The sequence below is a fragment of the Diabrotica virgifera genome, chromosome 1 (genome assembly GCF_917563875.1).
Source record: "Diabrotica virgifera virgifera chromosome 1, PGI_DIABVI_V3a".
Classification (NCBI taxonomy): Eukaryota; Metazoa; Arthropoda; class Insecta; order Coleoptera; family Chrysomelidae; genus Diabrotica; species Diabrotica virgifera.
Genome location: NC_065443.1, coordinates 318,301,768 through 318,320,051, shown reverse-complemented (window position 1 = coordinate 318,320,051; position 18,284 = coordinate 318,301,768). Strand labels below are relative to the sequence as shown.

The 18,284-nt window shown below is 33.5% G+C and overlaps 1 protein-coding gene across 1 annotated transcript in view; it reads right to left on the bottom strand.

Moving 5' to 3' along the window:
- Positions 1-6,737: 6,737 nt before the first annotated feature.
- LOC126878668 (uncharacterized) overlaps positions 6,738-18,284 on the bottom strand; it is a 63,118-nt gene continuing 51,571 nt past the window's right edge. Inside the window, exons 14-17 of the mRNA XM_050641522.1 lie at positions 13,966-14,300; positions 13,242-13,419; positions 10,167-10,400; positions 6,738-7,237 (exon numbers count right to left, since the gene is read on the bottom strand). Coding sequence (XP_050497479.1) covers positions 6,801-7,237; positions 10,167-10,400; positions 13,242-13,419; positions 13,966-14,300 — 1,184 coding nt within the window. The 3' untranslated portion in view covers positions 6,738-6,800. The remainder of the gene's footprint in view (positions 7,238-10,166; positions 10,401-13,241; positions 13,420-13,965; positions 14,301-18,284) is intronic.

Genomic DNA, 18,284 nt, shown 5'->3' with positions numbered 1-18,284 from the left:
TAGTTTTTTATACCTATCTACATCATCATTCTCTTTGCCATATGGTCGGCTTCCCTTATACATTTCTCCATAAGTTTCTATCTTGGATCATACCAATATCAATGCTCTTTACCATCATGTCCTGCCTAATCGTCTTCACCAGGTCTTTTGTTAGTGCTGTATTGGGCAAAAGATCAGTAGGAAAACAATAGAACCGAGGCTGAAAGATCTGAGAAGGTGGTTTGACAGCTCATCCACAGAATTTGTGCAGCAGATTCCAAAGCTATAATTGCCATTTTAACTGCCAACCTTCGAAGGAGACGGTGCCATAAGAAGAAGTACCAAGCCTGTAACAGTTTTGCCATGTAGCCACTTTCTTAAGTTGAACCTCGTTGTGTGTATCATCACAAGTTCAAATAACGACCTAAAATGTTTTTGTTGCCACTCAATGCTTAATTAATTTGACGATATGTTATACATATCCAAACATCCTGGTTTCATTTCGTTTCTCAGTTTGTTGTCGCAATGATCGCTGACGTCAATATATACGTTTTTTGAGTACAGATCAGTCGTGAAAAAACCCACGATTTTATTAACTTTAATTTTTTTAAATTCATTTAAACATGCTATTAGAAATTAGAAATGATTTTCTTATTTTCCCGGAATTCTCAATAAACTGCCTGCTTTTATGAGCCTGCCATTGTTAACCTCATCAAATGCTATATTAGCGTCTCTTCCACCGACAAGAAAAGAAGGGGCTTCGAGCTCTTTGTTTATTACCATTATTCAGTCGTTTTTGAGATCTACATGCCCTTTTTACGTTAATATATAAGAGGAGGTGAATGCTTTTCGAGTTGCTTTTACTATTCCCACTAACACTACACTAACTATCAGCATAGATTAAGATCAGGAAATACAGTTACCCGGTAGTTTCGCTGTTATCTGATCCAAAACTAATGAGAAGAGCCTAGCGGCAATCCTAATTTCCCATCAAATTTATCAGTCTCTCCCACACCTGTCCTATCACTAGTTACTCCGTCATACATGTCTCTCGCAACTTTTACATATTCACCGGAGACTTTTATCTTTTTGAAGGCCAATCAACAACCAGGCTGGTTATCGAATATTTCGATTTCTATAAACTCGTATCATATCAATTAATTTCTCTCATATTTTCATGGTGTGACTAAGTAGTTTATGGCCCTGTAGTTTGTGAATTGTACACCTTCCTTGTTTTTGTAAACAGGTACTAACTATATTGATTTTTCATTCCTCTGGCATTTGTCCCACTTCTATACTTCTATTAAATAAACCTGTTAGCCAACTGGTTCCTGTCTCTTCTAAAACTCTTCACACTTTCGCTAGGAATATCTGGTCAAACTGCAGTTTCTTTCTTTATTTTTTTAAATACTTGAACCAGTTTCTCTTTTGCTTTTTTAGCTTTATTTTTGCCTATTTTATATATCTTCTTTCCCTTTTTCTGGAAAAAAGTTGATATTATAGAGTTTTATTTGCTTCTGCTTTAAGTTTTGATACTGCTATTTTAAAGATAAGTGTCCGACCTATTTTCTTGCCACTGTTTATATAATTATCCCTTCTCTTTTATTTTTCTTGAACTATGTTTGGCCACCGCTAGGTTTTTCACTCTTAAACTTATTGCCTATTGCCTGACGTTTTCAAAAGTATTTTAACAACAATAACTCAAATGATACTGGCTATACTCTTCGTATTATAACTTCCTTTCATGTTACAACATATTTTTCCTAATATTCTGGCCCTGAATATATCTTCCTCCTCCTGTTTTAACATCTACTACTTCATTTTTGTGGTCCTCTCCGATATTTTGGAGAGGACCACATTTTACTTCGATGTTCAGCACAAACAGCTTATGATGTTGGCTTATTGTCTCACCCTGGACTAATAGTTACTTGAAAGTGACATCGACATCGACACTAGTTACTTGAAATATGCTTGAAACAGAGTTAAAGATGCAAGTGGCGCCGGGACCTGTCCGAATAGGATCTCCCCGGCAAAAATGCCATACGATATTATTATTATTTATTACTGTCTCACCAACTATGTATTAGTATTACCTTGCACTCCATATATTCATTAATAGGTATCTTTTTTCTTCTCATGAAATCATCTATTTGGGAGTGATTTTTCTCCTCCTGATGGATAATCACTTAGTATGTCTCCTAATTGACCATATTATAAAGCCTGTCTTTCATTCACACCCAGCCCTATTACTATATTCATCATCAGTAATTACACCAACACCATTCCTAGTGTTACTTTTCCCTTTTTTACAAATTTATCTTGTAAAATAAGTTTTTAACCAAATTGAGCAAACATTAATAGGTACTTTTAATTATTCTTGGCAACAGTGTAAATACTTACGCACTGCTTGGGAACGACATCTACAACAATTTGAATTCAATTAGACACTCAGAATTTGTGCAGACTTGAAAAAACGATACAAAAAACGCGAATTTATCACAGAAATATTAGTCACAGCTAGTTAGTACTCTAATAAGACCAGAATTCTGACATATTTGTACAGTAATATTCATGTTTCGTATCGTAGTGAACAAACGGAGTTTGTAGTGAGTGATTCAGTTCGTAATATTCGGTAACGAGTTTAGATTTTAATATCGATTTGTAAAGACTTTTAGATTGACATCATTGTGTTGTTTAGTGATAAAAATAAAGTTTGGAGGAGACAATAATGAAAATATTTGTCTAATGCTGCACAAGGTAAGTCGATTTTATAATAACATTCAACAACTTTTGTTGGTACCAATTGTGAATTCTAAATCGTCAACATTATTATTTAATCGTACATATTCATGTAGGTAATTACATTTCATGTAGGTTACACATTTCATGTAGGTAATTATTATATTAATGTTGAAATATTATTGTATTGCTATATTTTATTATAGCATTATTATTCATTTATCATTTGTAATTTTGGTACATAAAGATTTATTAGAAGGCTGGATTTTCTTCTTGACAGTGTAGCCATACAATGATCTTTAACAAGCTATGACTCAATCTTAATTTTTTTAAGATATTATATTGATTTTCAAGTTAATGAATAATGTGAAATATTTATATGACTATATTATGTACGTGTATTATTCTCACTATCTTTCTAATAAAGAATTGAAGTGAATCAAACGCCTTATAATAAAAAATAACTTTAATAATTTCCTTGAAGCAACTTAATATTTTTAATCGTGCTTGGCAACATTGTGCAGTCTTGCGCAAAGCTTGTAGGTAGCGTCAGCAATAATTTGAATTTTGACATTTGAAATTTTGTTTTAGAGAAAAAAGCGTCTAAAAATTTGTATTTATTAGAGAATTAACACAAAGTGTTGTTGTTTCTTGTAACATAATCGAAATTTTGACAAAACCGATCAGAGTGGTGCGTGTTTCATCACTAAAACTAGTTTTTAATGCAGTTATTTGCTTTTTTGCGTTTTCGGCGAGGAAAGGTAAATCATTGTAATACGAGTTTGTATCGAGTTTTAAATTAACAATATCAATGTGCTCGTAGTAATCATTTGTGTTGTTTAAATGGTTTGAAGTATATACCTAAGTATAAATATGTTTTTCTGATGCAGGACAAAGTAAGTGGTTATTATTATCCTTTCAACATCTTTATTGATATGGTTACTAAATATGTTTAATCGCCTATTATAGGAGGTAACACTTCTGTATATTAATATTGAATTATTTTTATATCATTATGTGTTAATATAATAATCTATTGTTATGCATTTGAAATCCGGGACCAATGATTTTTTTATATCAAAGCCGGCTTTTCCTGGAATTGCAAAATTTGGTTGTTTTTTGACAGTGTTGCCATGCATTTATCAATAATAATAGGTGCGTTCGCGGGTACAGTTGACAAATTGTCGCCGACAATTTCTAACCTTACTTTAATAAGTGCGTTCGCGGGTGCCTGTCGGCGACTAGTCGGCGACAAATTAGCAGCAAAACGCATGCGCACTTTAAAATGATATAAATAATATCGTTAATAGATAAATGTAGAAGGTATATTTACCTATTATAATTTAATAATTAGTTATTAATATTAATTAAAAGTAAATATATCTTGTATATTTATCTATTAACGGTATTATTAATATTAATTGAGGTTAGAAATTGTCGGCGACAATTTGTCAACTGTACCCGCGAACGCACCTAAATATAAATAATACCGTTAAAAGATAAATAAACAAGGTATTATACTAATTATTAAATTATACTAGGTAAATATACCTTGTATATTTATTTATTAACGATATTTATTATATCATTTTAAAGTGCGCATGCGTTTTGCTGCTAATTTGTCGCCGACTAGTCGCCGACAGGCTCCCGCGAACGCACTTAATATGTGTTGTAATCTAACGCTTGTTTTTGTACCAATCTCCACCCTTTTTGAGATATGTGGATCTTACTCATATTTGATTCATTGATTGAACTAATTAAATACGATAAGATATATAAGATACGATTAAGGTCGATCTGCACCGATATGTTTAATGGACAAAATTATTGGATTATGTAATTTAGTATGTTAACAATTATTGTAAAAAAACAAGAGGTGCCCTATTTCATTTTGTCCTGACTATAATTAATTAATAATTAAACATGACGTTTTTTTATTAATTAAAAAAAATCGATCCGGGCAGATGTTATTTAAGATTTATTGGATCATTCTAAACAAAAAAGGTATTTTGTAATGTTTCTCTTAAATTGATCGTTTTCGAGTTATACCTACACAATTTAAAACTGAAAAAAGAGCGTTGGTGACGATTTTCAATGCCCAAAAACACAATAGTAAATTACAAATTTGTCCTATATCTTCGGCTTTTCTGAAAAGCGTCTGTGTGTTTAACCCGGTTCAGTCGCGAATGTTTCTCATCCAGGATTTTCTCGTCTACCAGGACCCCTTTCTCTTCGATTTTACCCTTCATAATCAGCTATAATACTTGTCATTTCTAAGTTTGTGTCCCAAATATTTTCGTTCGTAATATGATCGTTTCGTAAGGCATTTTTGCCGGGGAGATCCTTTCGGATTGTTCCGGCGCCATTTACATCTTTAACCCTGTTTCAAGTAGCTAGTATCGTCACTAGCCCAGGGGGACCGACGGTTTAACGTGCTCTCCGAGGCACGGTGAAACGGCTCGTATCATTTTTAGAAATGAAAAATTGATTGTCTTTGGCAGAGCTCGAACCCCCGTACTCTTGCGTATGAGGCCAGTGATCATGCCGTTGAGCTACGGCCGTTCACAGTTTTCTCACTAAGTCAACATTAAGAGTCCAAGCTTCGACACCATAAAGAAGAATAGAGTGGATATACAGGGTGTCTGCGTAACTTTGCACCATATGGGAAACTTTTTTAATATCAATTTTACGAAAAAAAGTCATTCTTTATAAAGTGCTCTGCATAGTCTAAAACCTAAGGTGCAATCATCAGATATCAAATTTTGTCAACAGTATACGAGGTATGTCAAAAAATATTAATTTCGCTCAAGAGCAAACTACCTTTATATTTCAAAATATCAAAAAAATTTATTATGAAAAGTTATTTGTAATTAAAAATTATATTCAAATATGCAATAACAGCAATCTACGAGAAAACAATTTCTGAGATTTTCCTAAATTACTGATTCCGAACATCATTTTTATTTATTAGACCTGTAATAACTCTTTTATTAATAATTTTAGGAAAAAAAGGTATTCTTCATAAAAATCTGTGCATGGTCTAAACCTCAAGATGCAACCATCATAATTTTATACGAGGTGTATCAAATAATATGAATTTAGAAAGAATTCTTTCTATATTCTTTCTAAATTCATATTATTTGACACACCTCGTATAAAATTAACAAACTTGGAAAACTGATGGTTTTATCTTGAGGTTTAGACCATGCACAGATTTTTATGAAGAATAAGTTTTTTTGCTAAAATTATTAATAAAAGAGTTATTACATGTCTAATAAATAAAAATGATGTTCGGAATCGGTAATTTAGGAAAATCTCAGAATTTTTTTTTCACGTAGAAGGCTGTTATTGCATATTTGAATATGGTTTTTAATTACAAATAACTTTTCATAATAAAATTTTTTGATATTTTGAAGTATAAAGGTAGTTTGCTCTTGAGCGAAATTAATATTTTTTGACATACCTCGTATACTGTTGACAAAATTCGATATCTGCTGATTGCACCTTAGGTTTTAGACTATGCAGAGCACTTTATAAAGAATGACTTTTTTTCGTAAAATTGATATTAAAAAAGTTTCCCATATGGTGCAAAGTTACGCAGACACCCTGTATAATATTTTACCATACCTACCTTTAAAAATGTTTTCAACAATTGTGACATTAAGCTGATCAATCTATAGTCACTACAGTGTTTGGGGTTCTTCGTCTTTGGCAGCGGAACAAAGGTCGATAGAGGATAGTTATTATGCATAAATTTTGTCTCTTTGTGTAAATGTGTGTCCTCTAATTTTGAGTATTTCAGACAGAATGTTATCAGTATCTGGAATCTGGAGCTTTACCATTCTTCAGGGCTTTAATGGAATCCATTATTTCCTGTATTGTGGGCATGCTAGTTTAATATCCAGGGAAAAGTGATTTAATTGATATTTTTTTTTTCATTTTAATGCAAAATCAATTTTAAACTATCTGTCAAATTTATTTTAAATCGTTAAATCTAATAATAAATACCTAACCTAATGGACAAACAAATATTATCGAACACAAATTTCTACAATGTATACTTAACTAACAGTGAAAAACAATCACGTGACTAGCTTTTTCAAAGCCACATGTATACCATCTTTAGTCGAAAGGTTAAAACTTTTCTTCGATATCTCAAAGGGTATCTTCGTCTTCGTGGTCGGGATAATTTCAAATTCGTGGAGTAGGTGTGCAAAGAATATCTTGGTTTGCATCAGCGCGAACCTGGTGCCTATGCAGACCCTAGGACCTACCCCAAAGGGAATATAGGCGTATGGATTGATCCTGTCCTTGTTTTCAGCGCTGAACCTCTCTGGGTCGAATCTTTGTGGATCTGGGAAGTTTTTGGGGTCGTTTTGTATGGCGTATATTGGTAGTTGTAGAACTGTTCCTTTTTCTATTATAAGATCTGTTTCTTCTGCGGTTTGTGCCTTTATGGTGTATTCTTTCGTGCAAACTCTGTCTGTTGAAACGAAGTTGGGCCATTTTCTCATGGTTTCTGAAAATTGTCTTGTTAAAATAGTTGTACTGTATGTCTACAAGATTACTTTAAATAACAAAATTAAAAATGCCGAAATGTATTACATTATAATAACAATAGTTGAACGTTTTATTTTAATAATATTAAAAATAAAGCTTTTATTGGGACCAAATTTTCTGGTAATGTGGTTTCTACAATTTACAAACCAAACGAATGCCTAAAACAAAGAAGGTCAGGGGAGATCTATAAATTGCATCTCATTTTTGCTACGCTGGACAGGCAGAAAGTGAGATGCAATTTGAGCATACAATAATGAGAGGTGATAAGAATGGGAGAGAATAGGCTACCAAAAAGAGCACTGAACGCTAGAATGCAGGGAAAGAGACCGGTTGGACAGACATAGTAAAAAGCGACTCACAAGCTCTTTTAGGAGTCCATATATGGATAAGTGCAGCCACAGACAAACAAGGATAGAGGCAAAAAATAAAGGAGGCCAAGGCTTAATTTGAGCTGTAGTGCCGTAGAAGAAGAAGAATGAGGGGTCCCAAATATAAGTTGCTACAAAGTATTATGCAAGGGAAAATAGCAGGAAAACACAGCTCAGGACGAAGAAGGACTTCATAGTTGAAGAACTTACGAGATTGATATGGTATTGATACAATTACACTACAATTATATTTATATTTACAATTATATTTAGGGTGGCAGTGAATAAAATTGCCTAAGTAGCAAAGCTTCAATGGAAGTTCGGCGGACACATCCTAACGCAAAAGGATGAAAAATGGAACCACAAACAAAAAAAAAAATGTGTGTGTACTTTGTACGCACGTAAAAAGTTATACTTCTATTATAATATAATTTCAACGAAATAAATATACCTACTTAACAGTTACAATACAAAAAATTAACAATAATTACCAAAAATGAACCAAAACTTAACAATGCCAAATATTAAAAAAAAAGAAAAAGGTATGAATCGTCCGGGATTTGAACCCGCAATCTCGCGATTTTTTGATCACTGGTCCAATGCTCTACCAACAAGGCCATCAAGCCGCATGCTACTTACCTTTCAGATATACATAGTTATACATCACGGTGACAAGTGAAATATAAAAATAGATGTTTTATTATTTTACGCCCAAGGAAGACAAATCCAAAGACACAAAATTATAATAAAAAACCTTTTAAACCACCTTTTTCAAATTGCGCAAGTTGTATTATTAATATTAATGTTAATAAATGAAATATAAATATTTTGACGTTTCACAATTTGACAATTCACTTTTAACTGCAGTGCCTTAAAAATTTTAAAGCACTAGTGCCTTAAAGTAGCATTTTTAGCGCTCCTATGGAGTCCTAAAAATTGCATTTTTAACACGTTTGTAGAAAAATATATTCAAAAACACTAATATATTCTTTCCACACTTTTTCTGGACTGATACATACATAAATTAAAACATTTTGAAGTATAACTTCAAAAATATAATATGAAAACTATTTAAAAAGGCAGTACAACTATTAACTAACCTTTGTTTGTTATTTCTCTTCCCACAAATTTTAAAACGCAACAACCATACATAACCAAACCGTCAACCGTCCAAACCACAGCTGCCATATTGGATAATTTTTGACATGTCATTTGAACACCCAATCAGAACAAAGTTATAATGCGCATGCGCCCGGATCGTAGGTTTTAACATATAAAAATTCACCCTCATATCGCGCGTAAAGAAGTATAACTTCAAAAAGGGGAAGGCCACAAATGCGATGGTCAGATGACCTGAAGAAACACGCAGGGTCAAAATGGATTCAAATTGCCCAAGATAGAGAGGCATGAAAGAAGGAAGAGGAGCCCTATATCCAAGGATGGATGTTTAGGGCTGATTAGATAGATAGATAGATGCTGGTATCAACGTTCTGAAAGGACATGGTACATGAAGAATACGAAGGAAAAATGCCAGACGAATCGAGAAGCAGTATACAAAGAACAAACTACAGGGCAATAAAACTACTTAGTCACACAATAAAAATTAGGAAGAGAGTAATTGATAGACGGATACGGTGAGGTGTTCAACATCGACCCGTTAATCATCAAATACGAAGTATTGTTGATCTGCGAATTCCTGGAAGGAGTCGGAGAGGGAGACTAAAGAAGACCTGAGGAAAGACTTTAGACAGAACGTGTCGGTGAAGGGGATTGATATCAATATGCACCAAAATAGAAACCTGGAGAAATGTAATTAGGAAATCGCACCTTAAGTAGGGAGGAAAGCAAAGATGATGAAGATGATGATGTTAATTTGACGCTGTTAATTACACAAAATAGCTGATTATATTATCATGAAGAGAAGTATCATTATTTCTCAAATGTGGTCTCGAGGTAACGAAGTACAAAAAACTCGAAGAAGTACCACAAAAATTTTTTATATTAAAAGGTCATGCAAGGACGCATCAGCTTAAAATACAGGAACAAAAACAAAGGACTGACCTACAATGTAATATGTATTAAAAAGTATTAAACGTGAGAATTTAATATGTAGTGACACCGATAAAAATGCTAAAAATAGCTTAATAACTTAAAAAAAAAACCTAATATGTAATGAAGTTTTGTGGAACTATAAGTATAATGTATACTAGTGGATTCTTCCTCCTTCCTGGTTTGGTAAGTTCCTTAACTGAGGTGGGCGGTGTCACCGCATGTTTAATTCTCGCGTTTAATATCTACTTTTTAATATCACATTGTAGGTCAGTCCTTTGTTTTTGTTCCTGTATTTTAAGCTGATGATGGCTCGTGATGAGCCCGTGATGATTTAATATAAAAAAATTTTGTGGCACTTGTTCGAGTTTTTTGTACTTCGTTGATAATAACAACGTTTATTATAAAATAACAATAAGACATTATTGCTTCATTTGATTATCAGAGTTTGAGAAATTCTGAAGTATTTACCTGAAACGACCATGTCTAGGTACTTCATTTTCATGACGGCTTCGTAACTTAAGGTACCGTTGCATTCCTCGAATGCTTCGTCGATTTCTTGCCTCAATCTTGTTTGTATATCTGGATTAACCACTAACTCATAGGCCATGTAACACATCAAGCCAGAGCTTGACTCGAAACCGGCGATGAAGAAGATTAGAGCGTGAGCTGTGATGTCTTCCATAGTTATCTCTAGGTTGTTATCTGAAAAATTGTTTTGATTCTTAAGATATTTCAAAAGTTTGGATAAGTGGACCAGGCGGCATCTGTTCTGGGTTGGGTAAATCATATACAGTGTGTAAATTTGAAAAGGTAGGTACCACCCTCTATAATTTGCTCCGTACTGAAAATCTAGAAATATGCAAAAACGCGTCAAATTTATTTGTGCGGGAGACAATTTGTAGACCAGTCTTCAACTAAATCAACCCTCTAGCAGGGGCGGACACAACCACCAAATTCTTTAATGGTAAGGGGGTTGAGTGATACCTCACTTTGAAGGTCTTTCAACTACCTTTTATTATATTATTTTTGAATGCTTTTGGAGAAATCAAGTGAAAATTTTAAGTATCGAGTTCACAACTCCAATTTATTTTGGAGTAGATATTGAACTCCAAAATGAATTTTTTAGTGTATTGGAGTATTTTCAGTATTTTTTGGAATATTGTTGGAAAAGTCAAGTAAAATCGTAAAGATATTCCATAAGTATCGCGTTCAGAACTCCAAAATTTTTTTGGCATATTGAGTTCAAGATTTTTCCAAAAGTACTCAAAAGAAATATAATGTTTGTGGTATTTTTGAAAAGGTAGTTAATGAACGACCTTTAAAATGAGGTATACCTCCCTTTCCATTAAATATTTTGGGAGTTGTGTCCGTCCCCGCTAAAGGGTTGATGTAATTTAGTTGAAAACTGGACTACAAAATATGCCCCTCACAAATAAATTTGACTTGTTTTTGCATATTTTTATAGAGGCAAATTTTAAGGACTAAATTATAGAGGGTGGTCCTTTTTAAATTGTCACACTGTATGACCCTATTATTTTACTTTAATTGCTTCGGAATATTAAAAAAAATTATATAAAACCTTTTTTTAAACAGAATGCAAAATTATTTTGCGAAAACTACTTCACCGATTATGCTGAAATTTTGTGTACTATCTTTTTGTTTTAAAAAGATTTCTTGGATGAATTTTGAAGGTTATATTACCTAAAAAAGATTTTTGGAAAGAAACATTGATTTTTGACTTTTTTAATGGCTTTAACGGTTAATTTTGCAATAATATCAATTATTTTTTCCATTTGCAATCAATAAATTCTATCTGGTAGGAAATTTAATTGCAAAATTCTTTTGTCTTTACAAAAGTTTTCTAAAATACATAGCTGCCAAGATATAAAACGAAAAAGAGAAAACATTTAATTTTTACCATTTTTCAAATGATGAAAGGGTTGCCAATGCGAGTCCATTATACAATTGGATATAGGAATTGAGTCAATACTCGCAATCTTAAGTTTGTATTTTATTAGTTGTTACATAATCATGGGGCAACCGGTTTCGAGTCTTACAATATGTGACTCATCTTCAGGCCCAGTACAAAAAGTCTTTACAATATAAACTACAAGCTAAAATCACAAAAAGAGACCAACGTTTACATTGTACTTATACACATATAAAAAACATAAAAAACAACTATGTCTTGGTTTAAACTACAGACAATAAATAATAAAGTAAATACAATAAATTATTTATTGTATGTAATTTAAACCAAGACAGTTGTTTTTTATGTTTTTTATATGTGTATATGTACAATGTACACGTTTGTCTCTTTTTGTGATTTTAGCTTGTAGTTTATATTGTAAAGACTTTTTGTACTGGGCCTGAAGATGAGTCACATATTGTAAGACTCGAAACCGGTTGCCCCATGATTATGTAACAACTAATAAAATACAAACTTAAGATTGCGAGTATTGACTCAATTTCTATATCCAATTGTTTTACCATTTTATTACAAACTGTTTAATAAAACAATTTTACTATCTTTTGAAGTGTCTACATAGTAAAATGATTATTTTACCGTTTGTTACTCTCTGCTGTGACGTGAAAAGGGGTTGTGAACGTGTGGTTGCGATTTAGGAGCTGTGGCAGAACAGAGAGATGCTTTAACGCTCAGAGAGATGATGTGGGTAACTCTGAGAGACGCTGTGACGATCTGCTACTCTTTACTATCGTCGGTTACACTTTGCTACTGTCTGTTAATCTCTGCTGTGACGTGAAAAGAGGGTTGTGAACGTACGGTTGCGAGTTAGGGGCTGTGCCAGAAAAGAGATGCTGTGACACTCAGAGATAAGCTATGGTAACGATGAGAGATACTGTAACGCTCTGCTACTCTCTGCTACTCTCTGCTACCGTCCGTTACCCTCTGCTGTGACGTGAAAAGGGGGTTTTGAACGTGTGGTTGCGATTTAGGGAGTGTGCCAAAACAGAGAGATGTTGTGTGGCTCAGAGAGATGCTGTGAATGCTGTGAAAATGGGATTTGTGGATTAAGGGTTGCCATTTTGGGGGCTGTGCCAGAACAGAGATGCTGTGATACTCAGAGATAAGCTATGGTAACGATGAGAGATACTGTAACGCTATGCTACTCTCTGCTACCGTCCGTTACCCTCTACTGTGACGTGAAAAGGGGGTTGTGAACGTGGGGTTACGATTTAGGGACTGTGTCAGAACAGAGAGATGTTGTGTGGCTCAGAAAGATGCTGTGAATGCTGTGAAAAAGGGGGCTGTGAATGTAGGGTTGCGATTTAGGGGCTGTACCAGAACAGAAAGATGCTGTGACGCTCAGAGAAATGCTGTGGGTAACGCTGAGAGATGCTGTGACGCTCTGCTACCCTCTACTAAAATGATCAATCATATGTTGACCGATTAAAGCAAAATTAAGATCATATACGCTTTACCCAAATAAGGGTGTTTTAGAACAGATAACGCTAGTCTAATAATTAATATAAACAATGCACCAATATACACCAATTTGTTATATAAAAAAGTGCACCCACCTTCATTAACAACGTCACTATTTTCTGGTTTTTCTTTGAGTTTGTTTTGTGCCTGGATCATTAAATGTATCATGTTTGGTCGTACTATGCTTTCTGCTTTTCTCGCATAAACAGCATCCTTTATTAAATTGAGGAAAAATCGACGAGATTCGCCTTCGTAAAATTCAAGCTTAACGATCTACAAAAAGAGAAAATTGTTTAAAATAAAAAGAAAATGTTAAAATCTGTTTAAACAATTTTGACTGTTAAACTTTTTATTCTTGGCTTAAATGTGATTGGTGATAGATTGGTAGTATTTTCTGGTTTCATTTTTATCAAATAAAGTTTGTATCTCAACTTGCTCTGTATAAATACTAAGATTGCCTTTCTTATTCCAATCAATATTTTATTCTATTTTTGCCCACAATTCCCTTTTGTCTTCCTCATCTTTTAGCGCCCACTATACTACTCGAGAAGTTGATCGAAGTTCAGCGAGGACGAGAGTAAAGAGAGGTACTTCATGCGACTTCGTTCCTCCTCGGGCTACTTCCATTCTGTGTCGGTTTTTGCGACCGAGTCAAAGGACTCGAAGTTAGTTGTTCTCAGCGCGAATGTGTTCCTAGAAGTTGATCGAGTGTGTAGAGATGCACTTCGGACAACTTTCCCTAGTACTTCGCCGAGGAACTTCGCAAGAGTGTAGAGCTCGCTTATATACTAAAATAAATAAATAAAACTAAATACCTACCTTATACAATTTCGGAAAAACCTGAAAAGCAAAGGAAAACTTCACCATCCTCCAAAAACTGCTCAGATTCGATACGATCTTCGCCATCTTGTAGAAAACATTCTCTGGATCGCCTATAGAGTCCACTTGGAAGCCCATGGCGGTTGTGGCAATGATGTCGTTGGCATAACGAGCTGATAGGTCTTTCATTGTCACTTCGAATACGCCATCTTTCTGATTCCGGAAATATTTTGTTACGTTTTCGGCACATTCTGACATCAGGTTGTACATTATCTTCAATTTGCTGCTGGTGAAAAGAGGACTGAGAATCGATCGCATATCTCGCCAGGTCTGATCTAAAAACCATATTTTCCTACTATATACAGTGTGAGTTTTATGTATGGAACGCCTCAATTATCTCGGAAACGTCTTGCATGATTTTTAAAGGTTTTAGTAAGTAAGGGTGTTGTGATGCGGCCTATATTATGGTGGAATTTGCATTGTTCTCAGATCTTCCGTTTTTCTGGAAATCTAATGATTTTTCTTATTTCCCATAAGCCAGCCTGTATATTTTTTGCGTTTTGTAGTCCTTAAGAAATGCTGATTATTCTTCATGTAAAATTCCCTATTCCTAAATGCCCTAATTTCGAAGTTATTGCCATTTATTAAAAAAAAAATTATAAAAATTAATTTTTTTTGCCCGGGCAGAAATTATAGGTTCTTTGGAACATTAGGAACAAAAAACATTTTTTGTAGTTTTTCTCCAATGTTGATCATTTTCGAGTTATAATCACTTTAAAACTAAACAAAAAAACTAAAAATAACGGTTTGCAAGGTTCAATAACACAAGTAAAAAATATAATTTTTTAAATTACCAAGTACCTAAATTCAAGCTCAAACCTTCGTCTATCAGGTCCCATAAGAATTTTTGGCATATTTTACTTTAAAATATTGTTTTTTAATTGTTAATGAACAATTATTTTGTCAGTTCCAGAAATAAAAAGTAATTTGGGCTTATTTAATTTTCAAATATTGTTAATTTAAAATATTGTTATATTTTAAAATTAACAATTTTAATTAAAAATAAGCCCAAATTATTTTTCAGGATCTGATAAAATAAGGTTTAAACTTTAATTTAGACACTTCGTAATTTCGAAAATAATATTTTGTATTTTTGTGTTTTTGAAATAAAAAAACCTAAAATAATGTCTGTCCGTGCCGAAAAAAAAAGAGTTTTAATAATTTGTTTAATTTTTTTTTTAATAAATGTAGCAATAAGTCCGAAATTATGGTGTTTAGGTGTAGAAAATATTACATGAAAAATAATCAGTATTTCTCAAGGACTTCAAAACGCAAAAAATATACAAAGTGTTCTATTTGAAATAAGATATTTCATTAGATTTACAGAAAAACGAAAGATCTGGCAACAATTTAAATACTATTATAATTAATACGTTAACATTGAAATATACAAGTGTAAAAAGATAAGGAAGGAAAATTAGTCATTCTTTTAGTTTGATTTGCCAATCTTGACCACATTTTAAGAAAGATGCGGTGAAAACTCCCTTCGAGGAAAAGAAAAAAGTAAAAATATTTAACGTTTAAAAATCCTCGAAAAAAGGTTAAACAAACATAATTTTAAAAATCATAGTCTAATTAAAAAAATTGTGAGTGTGATAAAATGGGTGTTGCCGCCTCTGGTCCTTATGACTTCTTGGAGCCGGTCGGAAATCCATTCATGATATCCTGGATATCCGATTGAGGTATATCCAATCCTCTACCGCAGTAGCCTTGAGCTCTTCGAAAAGAGAGCTTAACTACGGGGTAGGGGCTTAACCACAGTACGGGATATTATCAGACGATTTCAAGAGACAGGTTCATACACCCACAGGCCAGGTCAAGGCAGACACCGATGCACATCAGTTCGAGATGACCGTTCCATTATCAGCAACGTGTTGAGAAATCGCTTTTGCACCACTTCTGAAGCTAGTCTGCGTCTTTTTGAGGTGCAAAATATTAGTGTAAGTGAATGTACCAATAGAAGAAGACTGACAAAAGAATTTTGAGGGCTTTCCATCCAGCTTGGACCTCACAGCTGCTCCCACAACACCGTAGATATAGACATGGTTTTGTACTACGAGAATATGATAACTGGACTGTAGCGGAATGGAAGAACATACTGTTCTTAGATGAGAGAATAGCCTTATGAGATCTAGATGGAAGTCGACGTGTCTGTAAGTGTCCAAATGAAAGGTTTCCTTTATGCACTATAACCGGAACAGTGGCTTACCGAGGAGGGTCAATAATGATTTGGGGAGGTATCTCTTAAGAAGCTTGAACTGATCTTGTGTTCGATAGAAGTAGTGTGAATGCTCAAAGATACGTGGAAGGAATTCCCCAAAGGTCATGTCATGCCATTCACAACGTTAGTTGGTGAAAACTTTAGATTAATGCAAGAAAATGCATGTTGCCATACCGCAAGATTCACCCGTGAGTACCTTAGTGAGGTCGTGATTCAAGTTTTACCATGGCTGGCACGCAGTTCCGATTTTAACCCATTTGAACTGAACAAATTTGGGACAACCTCAAAAAAATGGGTAAGAGCGAGAGTACCAAACCTACATCCTTCGGAGAGTTCAATACGGCTGCGGTAGAGGAGTGGCACAATATATCCCAACCGGATATCATGAATGGATTGCCGAGCTGGCTCCAAGAAGTCCTAAGAGCCAGAGGTGGCAACGCCCATTATTAATATGCATAATTTTTTTAATTATTAAACGATGATTTTCAAAATTATGTTTGTTTGAATTTTCTTCAAAGAGTTGCTTTCTTTTTCTCAAAGGTAGTTTTCACCGTATTTTTTATAAAATGGGTGCAAAATTGACAATTTCTGCAAAGTTAGAGAAATACAAGATGGGCGGTTAATTTTGCCGATGAATGTATAAACATACAATTCAAATATTAAACTAAATAAAATAGTTAATTTTTTTTTACCTGTCATTTGGAGCAGAATCGTATACAGTCTGTAACATATCACAATAGTTTTCTAGTTGAAAAAATTGCTTAAGGGTGTTTCCGAATACCCAGAAGTTCTTCGTTTGTTTCACATGTTTTTTTCTCCAAAAATTTAACGGTTTTATGGCAAGATGGTAAAAACAGATGATCGCTGCCGCAAATATGAGAAAGTGAATCATATTTTACTTCCTGTAAATACCTGAGAGATACAAAGTATTAGTAAATAAACTAATAAAAATAATTGTTACATATTAGTACACAAATAACAAAATAAAATTTCTCTAGCTGTCTGTATACCACAAATCACCAAACAAACAATAATATTTTTTGGTGCTTTTCTGGATTTGACCCCCCATTGAATAAATTTTGGTTTGAGAATAACACTTGATTTGACGACGTTTCGGCAGAGTCGCACTTATTATTATCAAGTCAGGTAGAGTAACGCTTCTTACTATTGTTTGAAGTAAACTGTTAACAGCTGTAAAAAAACAACTTCGACAAAAATTTAGCGTTTCAGTCTTATATCAAAATGATCAATGGCATTACAAGTGTTAGTGAGTCTTTGCCGCGTTTACTATTGCCTTCCATGTTTGTTGGTCCTGTGCCACTAATTATATCAAAATAGGTTAAAAAATTTGCTACAAACGAGGCATCAACTCCAACAGAAATGTATCAATATCTAAAAGAACCAATAACTAAAGCGACAGAAACAAACATTTGGTATAAAACAACATAATAATAAATAAGGGGAGAGAATGCAGTGAAAGATAATTAGTCCAAGGCGCATCTGTTTTGAGATGGACGTTGAGAGGTGACTCAATTTTTTTTGCAGAAATTGCTTGAAAATGACTCAAATAATGATATTTGAATTATCCTCCTACTCAAAATGGTCCGGAACATTGTTTAAATAATCAAAATGTCAAAATATGAAGGAAAATTCGATTTTTTTATTGGTTTTTTGATAATAACATTAAAACTGTTCATTTCTGAGAAAAGTTGTACTAACATAAAAGTTGTGTAATTAAATTTCCTACAATATAAGATTGGTTAAAAATTTAAAAAATAGTCAACCTTGTTGCAAAATAGCAATAATTGCGAAGAAAACCATACAAAAAGAAGTATTCGCCTTTTACGTTTTTCAACCAGTTATGCTACACTTAGGACCTTCATATTTTACCCAAAAAAACTTTATGATATAGTAAAACAACACTGTAAATTTCATTAAGATCGATTTAATCGATTTTGCAAAATAAATTTTGCAATCCAGCTTTCGCAAAAAAAATTCATTTTTTTAAAATGTTGCAGGACTGAAAATAAAACAGATA